The sequence below is a fragment of the Adiantum capillus-veneris genome, chromosome 24 (genome assembly GCF_014529385.1).
Source record: "Adiantum capillus-veneris isolate H3 chromosome 24, ASM1452938v2, whole genome shotgun sequence".
NCBI lineage: Eukaryota > Viridiplantae > Streptophyta > Polypodiopsida > Polypodiales > Pteridaceae > Adiantum > Adiantum capillus-veneris.
The window spans coordinates 98,081,972-98,091,727 of NC_140954.1; the positions used below are offsets into that span (position 1 = coordinate 98,081,972).

The window sequence follows — 9,756 nt, forward strand, 5'->3', positions numbered from 1 at the left end:
GCTGGTGGAAGATAGCTCAAACAGAAGTGCCGGGCCCATGAGAGTGGACCAAGCAACTGCCCCCCAAGTGTACTGCCGAGCCGTGGAGAGAGCAAGCATCAGTCGAAGAACACGAAGCCACACCTGCTGTGCCAAGGGGCAGTCCCAAAGACAGTGACACTGACTCTCCACAAGATGGTCACAAGCTGCGCATGCGGCTGAGAGACCACTATGCACAAGCCAGCTCCCAACTGTGTTGTAGCTCTGTGTGTGACCAGCCACTGAAACAAAGTGACTCGCCTTGGCTGTCTGGAGTCCCACAACCTCTCCCAAAAAGCTGCCAAGAACTCAGCTGTTAGACCCTCCTCCTGCCAATGAGGTGTTGCAGCAGGGCAAGCCTCTCTCTGTGCTACCAGTATGGGACGTCCCAGTCGAACAGTGTACTGAAAGAAGGGACACCTAGGTGGTAAAAGGTCCCTCCAAAGCTACTCTCCAGGATCCCATTGTATTCGTGTCAGTGGATAGCACTCCCAAGCCCAGAGTCTCCAATGTCCAGTCTCAAGAGCAGCCGGGTCAGGATCAATGACACAAGTCCTCCCACAGATGCCCACCACTCGGATCCTTTGAAAACAGCACTCTGCCACCTGCGGGGCCTCTACTGCAACTCGCTGTAAGCGTCTCTCACCCTGTAACTCGAAAAAAAGGGAGGGAACAGTCTCTGATCAGGCCCGAACTGAGATAAGAACCTCCAGTCGTGTGAAGGCTCCCATCCATCTGGGCGCTGCTAACTCGAGAGGTGTGAGCCACTCAGTTGGTACTGCCTCTGAGATGTCCTAGCACATGCTCTGCACCCCTCTCATGCCCTGTAGTAGCTGAAAGCTCTGCAGCTCCTCTGACAAGCCTGAAAACTGTAACCAATTACTTAAAGAGCGTGTTGGACCCACTGCAGGGCTGGGTCCATGATCCCAAGCCCTCCCTGTGAACAAGGAAGAGTGATGACTTGCCAAGCCACTTTGGTGCGGGCTGTCTGAGTGTCACGCCCTAACCAAAGGAAGTTCCTTATCAGCCTCTCTACCTGGCTGATACAAGAACTCCAGAAAATATAGCAAGAAGTGATGTACCGCATAGTAGCCAACAACACCTGGTTGTCCACTACAACTCTTCCAGCCAAAGAAAGTCGTGCGGAGCTCCAATGTAACAACTTCCTCCTGATAGACAGGAGGAGGGGAGCAATCTGCTGCTCGGGAGACAAGTCCAAACCAACTCGACAGCCCAAGTACCGAATTGCAGTCCCTCGAGGAATCCACTTGAAACCCTCACCTGGCATCCAATCGGGTACAGGAGCACTACCAACCTAGAAAGCCACTGTCTTTCTCCAGTTGATCAGTGCGCCGGATGCACAAAAGGTCTCAAGAACCTGCTCACAGCTGTGAAGGTTGGCCTCCTGGCCATCCAAGTACAAGGCTGAGTCGTCAACAAACTCAGCATCCAGTAGCTCATCTCCCCGAATAGGGAGTGCTAAGCCCCGTACACCAACCTGCTGCGACACCGAAAACCTGCTCATTGCCTCAGCATAGGACAGAAAGAGGAATGGGGCAAGAGGGCAGCTGTGTCTAACTGAACGTGTTTTGCAGGAATTGGCTAACTCGCGGTCATTACCTCACTCTGAATTGTTGGATTTGTGAGAAGCTTGAGTATGTATACAACTTAATCACAAGCAGAAACTTGAAAAATGTCAAACGCGTGCTCGTCAACGGGCCTTTGCGGACAAAGGCTGTGCTTCGAAACAATTTTTTCAGCATCTGCATCACTCAAGGGTTTCCCGAGAAGAAATAATTGGTTGTACATGAGAGAGCAACATGTGTCGCGCTTCAGAAACTACAGTAGATGGCCGAGGAGGAGCAACAAACACATATCTATAATGCGAGACCATCCCATCCGCAAGCTCTTGCTTGGAGGATGTCCAAGCACCTGAAGGAAGATTTACACACTTAATGTCCTACGATGGGCAATGCCTTGAGGAACCTTTTACAGATTTTGAATTGCATTGTGTCGTTTGCATTGGGCCGTTGACGATCCCCTATCTGGGGACGGGCTTACGGTGGAGTTCTACCTCTCCTTTTGGGAGATTCTTCAAGAGCCTTTGCTTTTCATGATGAATGCGGCTTGGGAGAAACAAGAATTGCCAATTTCATGGAAAGAGGGTTTGATTAACCGTTGCCTAAACAAGCACTATGCGAGCATTTTTCTCATTGGCGGCCTATTACTTTGATGCTTGTCGGTTATAAGATATTGGCCAAGTTACTAGTGAATCGCATTAAAGGTCACCTTCTTACTGGAATTCATCAGGCTCAGTATGGTTTCATACCACGTCGTCAAATCACTAACAACTTAGCTAATGTTATGATTGACATGGAAAATGCAAAGTACACGCAGCAAGATGTACTTGTAATGCAAGTTGAAATTGAGAAGGCTTTTGGCACTGTGCAGTGGGACTGCATTGCTTCTACAATGAGGTGTCTTGGGTTTGGTCCTAAATTAGCCAATGTAGTTTATTTCTTGTATGCTTGCAGTTCGTCTTCGAGGATACTTGAAGGTGAAGTGACGGAATCTTGGCCTCTTGGTTGTTCAGTTAGGTAGGGTTGTCCCCTTAGTGCACTCTTGTATGCTATTGCCACACACCCTTTGTTGATGCATCTCGATCATTTGACTTCTGTTGGTCGTCTTCACGGCTTGCAGTTACCATCGGGTCACAGCTTCATTGGGCAACCTTATGCTGATGACTCTTTGTTTATGCCTCGCAATTACCAGGCTGATTTCAAGTGATTACAGACGTTTTGGAGATGTATGGGCTTGCGGCTAGTCTTAGAGTCAACTTTCGCAAATCCAAGCTTCTGCCGATGAATCCATGTGATTGGCATGCTTTGTTGTGGCAAGGAGAGATTGTCCCTTTGAATGTAATTATCAGGCGTTTGGGATATTCAATTGGATGGAATGTCTCGCACAGTCAAAAAGTGAATTGGGTAATGCAATGCTTGAACGTTCAATTACATTAGTGGAAATTATCCACATAGCCATTGCATGCTCGCTTGCGGATGTTCAAAGTATCTTGATGGCTTATGTTTAGTTCTTTTTGCCATTGTTGCATTGGCCTCGCCATTGTCTCACTTCTCTTATGTCATCGATTTTGTCTCATTTGTCATGAACTCATGCTTATAAAAAAGGCCTACGTTTGATGTCGATGGAGAAACTTTGCACTCCCAAGCGCTTTGGTGGTCTTAATATCTTGGACTTGCGCCGGCATGTTATTGCTAGAAAAGCCATGTTATTGTTTGCTCTTGTGCAATAGTCTCGGCCTTGGGCTCTTATGATTGCCTCTTTGTGTCGGCATGTTGTTACTTCTTCCTTTGGTCATTGGAAACCTTCTCTCTAGCAAGATAGAAGGATACATTCTTGGATGTCCACTTTCTTCCAGTTTGATTTTTGCTTGGAAAGAGGTCACAATCCATTTATCATGGCATAGTAGACAACAACGGGAAGAGAATTCACTTCGACTGGAGAGTCTTCATTGGAGTTGGGAATTCCCACTTACTTTGGTTGACCGTTCACCTCGCGAGACATACTTTCTCTCTTGTCATGGCCTTTGAGTGGTTGCAAATGTGGTTGATGAGGCGGGCTACACTTTCCAGTTTCCCCTTGCTGCTCGACGTTTTGGATTGGGTATGCATTACCGTCAGCTCTAGAGAGAGCTTCAGCACATGCTGGTTGACTTTTTGCCCATTTTGCCCTTGGCTCATGGTGCTCGCATGTCTGATTGGTTTTTTCAGGACACGCCCTTTGAGGCGATGTCTGCTAGGAAGGTGTATGCTCTACTTCTACCACGGTCTTGGATAGCTGATCACTGTAGTGTCTTATGGTCAATGCACAAGTCAAAGACCTAGTGGAAGCTGCTCTTTGGAAGAGCCACTTGCCTTTGAAGGAGCGATTGTTTCTCTGAAGATGCTTGCTTGGAGTTCTCCCGGTGGGCTCGTTTCTCAATGCATGTCGTATCTGCTCTTCTTGGTGTGTTCGCTGCTCTATTGTGGAAGAGACAGTGGTACACCTGCTTCGGGATCATAGCATTACTAGAGATTTTCTTCGCCGCATAGCAGCTTGTATGCGGATCTGTTTTCCCTCTCTGTGGTCTTCCACAAACGGTTTTGGGCTTTTAGCATTCTCCTGCCTTCCTTACAGCGATTTGCTGTCTTCTTTATGTGGGCCAGATTTTGGGCTTATTGGACCCTGTGGCATCAATGTAATGGCTGCATGTTTCCTTCGATTAAAGGCAGATCCTTTTCAGTCTTTCAAGTTTTCCCTTCGGCAATCTTTACATTTTGCATGGGAGGTTGGCGATATCACCCCGTAGATGCATCAGCTTTCCTATGAATGCTTTTAGCCCTCTTCCACAGATGAGCACTTTTGTGTTCGGGTTTATGTACATGATCTTTTCTGTGGATTTTCCTCGACTTGAGGTTTCCCACTTGTAAATTAATCCCCAAAGATTTACAAAAAGAAGTGTGTGTTATCAGGTCTGAAGGTGTTAAAGATGATTTGGCTTGTGTTTTGCAGGGCATGAGCCTTCACATTGGAAGCAAGGGGTAAAACTATTTCGCTCTCCAGTGCAGGTTGAAAGTTTCCTTTCAAAGGATGCCTCATTGAATCCCAACATGTTTGAGCTTCATGCGCTGTTTGACTCAGAAAGTGGGGATTTACAAGTGAATACCAATTTTCTGTAATTTTACGATTTTCTGGTGATTGGTGATTTCCTAAAAGAAGCACATGGAAGAGAAATTTTGCTAACAATATTTTCGGTTCAAGAGTACCTATACAGAAGAGGCCAGCTCAAATCAATCTTCATAGGTCACCTTTTCTTTTCTTTTTTTTTGGTAGAATGATCCATAGGCAGGTTGTCAGCAGCAAGGAACCTCTTTGACACCACTTCTTTCTTTCAGGAAGATTTTTTTTTTCCAGTTAGGAAAATGGCCAAAAGGATATAGCTCTCCAACAAGGTGAGAGTGTTGAGCAGTACCAAGTGCAGAAGGATCATGTGGGTGCACAAACCATGTCATTGGCAAGGATTATATGAGGTTCAGTTGAGAAAACTACACTTTGGAGGCTTAATCTGAGTACAGTTTGAGTTACATCAAGTTTTTAATTCAGACATCCTAAAGGAAGTGCATTCAAGAGCAAACGCTAATCTACTCTACTAGGCACATCAGCACAAGCAGAAGGGGCATACTAATGTGAGTGAGCAGAGGCCCCTATTGGGAGGATCATAAACAACATTTTAAGATACAAGTTGATGTTAGAAGTCAACTGTTTCAGGTATGATGAGTGTGAAACTTAGGGTGTTCTTTAGTTAATCTGAGTGAGTTTGCAACTTCTGCATCTCGTGGATCCCTTATCTGATAATATGCCATGGTCATGTGAAAAGGAGGGCCAATATTAACTGAACTGGCCCCCTACAAATGCTCCAAAGGTTTGTCCAGGCATTTATCTCCTACGCAAAACCAAGATCATGAGACCAGTCGGAATAGAGATAGCGTTGAACACCATGACCATTTGGCTGGCAGCCCTCCATTGGAGAGATTATTGTAAGTGATGCCTCATGCTCCTGAAGATAATCCTAGCCTGGAGTGGAATAGAGTTGTCATGCCAAACAGAATTGCAGAAGGCACACATAATGAGCCTCACATTTGTTAGACAGTGGAGCCTGATTTTGGACTCAATGTACATTGTTGCTGTCTACTTTTCATCACTACCCACCTTTGCATGCACATTTATCATTTTTAATCTCAATCCAAAGATTTTCGTAATGCAAATGCGTCGACATCAAGAACAACTCAAAATAACAAAATGATTCGAAAGTTTTGCATCTACAAACTTCAAGCATGGTACATGGCTGTGTCATTTGTCTGAGTACCAAGTGAAACCTTTGACATTCATCTTCCGGGATATTTGAATTTATTGAGCATTCTCTTTCATGTGTTGGCTTAACTTGAGATCCTCTTTCCATGGCCCCTTCTATTTATTAATGTAGCTTGGTGAAGTTAGTGAGTCATGTAGGGCCACGTCTCCTTTTGAATATTTATTATTTGGCATTTTGATTACTTGGCCCTTTATGCGAGTCCAATATTGGCTGTGCCTTGAGATCGGTCCACTCTTCTTAGTTGGTAAGGTAAAGCAAAAGAATTTCAACATTCCTACCTTTCTGGTTACAAGCAAGATGGGCTATATCACCAACGAAAGACATGAGCATCCAAGTTAGTTTATGGATCCTTTTTAATCCAAGACATTTCCCTAACTGCCCTCGGCATTTGGGCAAAAGAAAGGGTGCATACACCTTTGGTGCATTATGGTAAGAATCTCAAGCTATAAATACCTTTCCACCATCCTAGCTTCTGTTTAGATTGATTCCAAATTGATACCACATGTTGACCTTTTGTTGTTTCTCAAGATGTGATGACATGGCTTATTCCACTAAAATTGTTGCTAAAGCCCCTAGTTCAATCCTTCAATGTATCGAGTTTTAGGTCCCCCCTATAGATGGCTATTTAGTTTTTCGGGCCTCCGCAGCTTTGGACTTCTAAAGCTTAGAATTCTTGTTGGGTCATCATTTGTGGAGAAGCTAAGAAGAAAGTGAAAGGAATGAATGACAAAATCCTCACAACTCCTTAGCTTTTCACCTCATTGAAACCCACTTCCTTTGTTTCCAATTTGGCTTTTTGTTATATTTATGTTTTTCCCTTTGCAAGTGTGCATATGTCTTTGCATTACGTCTTCATCCTTCTTTAGCTTGTATTTCTACCTTTGGAATTTTCGGAACTTTCTCTTTGTCATTGGAATCTCATCATTCAATACTATGATCGACGCCTTGCTAGTAAAGGAAGGTTTTTCCCCTACTTTTTCTTCTTTAATAGTTTGAGTACTCAATGTTGCTTCAAACTTGACTCAAATTATTACTTTTGGCAATCCCATGTACCTTTTAGGTAGCTCAAAAACACATATTTAATGGAAATAGTGCTTCTTTTGAAATTTATGTTTGATCGTATGCTTAAGGCTTTGAATTCTTTACAATACGCTTCTTTTAGAAATGGATCACTAATTCTAGCTCTTACTTCTTTGGTGCTCTCCCATCAATAAACTAGGTCCCAACGGTTTATCTTCATTAAAGCATGGAGGATCGTTTTCTTGCAAGTGTTTTCTGGTTCTAACTCTTTTTCTCTTTGTATCTTAGGCCTTGTACTCAGTGTTCACTGAAAACTGGTCTTTAGTGTATTTTTAAAGGACAAAATCTACGGCTTAATGGAAATCGACCAAATTTGGAGGATTTTAGTGTACTAATCGGCAAAAATAGTAAAATTTTCACTAAAAACCGAGAGAATTCCAATGCTCTCCTTTTCTTCATTGGTTGGTTAAAAACAAAATTGGTTAACACTGGAGTTTTTCAATAGTCATGTTCATTGGATCAGCATTAGCATTTGGAAGATTCATCAGTGTTCTAGTTCCAAACCTTGACACTTTCCATGTTTTCTTTTTTGAAGCTTGCTAGTTTACTGATCTAAAGAGTCTCTGTAGAGGTATTTGGATGTTGTGATGTTGACCAACTCTAACTGCCTAGCATGTAAAAACGTGTGTAACAAAGTAGCATTAGGGACTTTATGTTGCCAATCCTTGCATAAGATTTAGAAAAAAGAGGAGAGTGTACAAAGTGCTTCTTCACACTTATCACTTGATTAAGGTTTAACCATATGTAAATTAGCAATCACCTCATAATGTTTGCGAAAAGCTTGAAATCTAGTGGTAGAGGTTCTTTGGTCAATAATTTACATTCGAGTCATGTAGAAATGTGATTTTCACATTTTTATACTTAATACCTCTATAAAGTGGATGTTGCAACCTAGAATTTTTTAGCACATTTTATGTTAACCTTAATTATGCATAACAATGTACATAATATAATTGCCCTGTCACTTATATTGTTAAGGTACATAATGTCTACAAATTTCAAGCACCACATGAAATAGAACACGACTTAAACATTTAATATTAAAAGGTTGTTTCCACTAATTACAGGAAGAGAAAATCTCAGATAGATATACCTATGGAAAGGTAATACAGATTCTATGTTACTTTAATCCCATAGACATGTATGAACACACCTGCAAAACATATGATGAAGATTGTTATCTATTATATGAAGAAGTGGAATAGAGAGAGGCTCACAGGAATATGAGGATTTGATTAAGCCGTTAATTTTGATGTAAGTTTAGCTTAAATTTATAATCTACTCTATAGTGAAGATCTCATTGTGCGTGTGCACATGTGCATATGCATGCACATACGCGTACAACATGCATATTATGTTCTTGCTTGCAATAATCTACATGGTGAATACGATAACTTATGGCTTCAGTGAGGTTAAAAACATGTAAGCCAAGAAATAAGAGTCTACATTGAAAGAGGGAAAAGCTACATGTCTCTTCTCCTAGGTACAGTAGCATTGATGATCTCACCAAAGCAACCATTTCAACTTCCAATGGGATTGAATTGTATGTCATTATATTGGCATTGAGAAGAAATAAATTGAGCTAGATAGATTGCAAATAACAGATCTCTCGAGTTGTTTGATGTAGGGAAAGGATTAGAGAATATCTAAACATCTATAGTATTGGTCATGCTACCACGTTTTGCGGGGTGATAATTTAGAGGATTGTCTTGGAGTCCTATGCTATATATCCCACATAACCTTCTTTTGGCATCATTGATAAGGAATGGAGTCACTTCAGCCTAGGATCCACCTTTTGCTTGCTCATGGTGACTCCTTATTCATTTTAGTCCTTGAAAATAATGTCAAATACATATAAAAAATCCACACGGTCAAGATTAGCTTTGCTAAGAAGAGTAGGATATGCTCACTTGGTTAATAGCATTAACAAGGTGGCTAAGAAATAACCTCTAAGAAAGTGGAAGTAGTAAATATCTACATACTATCCATCATTTCAACCTCTTATAGAGGAATAGCTAGAAAACTTTGAAATTTTAATAGATCGCCCTAAAAAGCTAACTTCTTTTGGGCAAAAAACTTGCCTAGGCTTGTCCTAGAAAATATTTTTGGTGCACTTGACATAAGCAAAGTACCAAAAATATTATATATCTCAAATTATGAGCTTATCGATGCCCTTTTCAATGTAGATTAATTTTTGTCTTGTACATTCAAACAAGACCCTAAGGACGAAGTAGATGTTTGAGTACTCATGGGAATTCATGGAACATAAAAGAATTTTGAGTTTGTCAAGATTATCAAAAAACCTTGTGTACTTGACTTGACCTAGTCCCCTCGTCTCTAAGGTTTCTCTAGTGCGATTACAAAACCCATATACCACTTTCAAATTACTAAACGTGAGCCCATAGTGTTTACAAATGGTTTATACCACAAAAGAGAATTTGAGTATTGGCAGGTCCTAAAGTATTTGTAGAGCACCTTCAAGAATTGTATCTAACTAGCTAATGAAAAGAAGTGAAAGTGCATGATATACCACTATAACAGGGACGGGCACCACGTGCCAACAGAAAAGAACAAACCGAACAGCTTTAAGCACTTCAAATAATACTGGACTGAAAGAGATGCACGACATATGAGACAGGGAGTGGCAGAGTTTCCCCCAAGAGAGCACACGCCCCAAATAAGCATAAAGAAAGGTGCCTTCCTATTGCAACCCTATTGGATTTCCAAAA

At 41.9% G+C, this 9,756-nt stretch overlaps 1 protein-coding gene across 3 annotated transcripts in view; it reads left to right on the forward strand.

Annotated features, from left to right (window-relative positions):
• The window catches only part of PRMT7 (protein arginine methyltransferase 7), a 204,769-nt gene extending 198,935 nt beyond the window's left edge, over window positions 1-5,834 (forward strand). For 2 of the 3 annotated variants that reach the window (XM_086497856.1, XM_086497857.1), the window contains 2 exons: window positions 4,588-4,878; window positions 4,971-5,834. In XM_086497856.1, the coding sequence (XP_086353982.1) occupies window positions 4,588-4,754 (167 nt within the window). In that variant the 3' untranslated portion in view covers window positions 4,755-4,878; window positions 4,971-5,834. Of the gene's footprint in view, window positions 1-4,587; window positions 4,879-4,970 lie in introns of those variants that run through there. The other variant, XM_086497858.1, reaches the window with a different exon arrangement.
• Window positions 5,835-9,756: the final 3,922 nt, after the last annotated feature.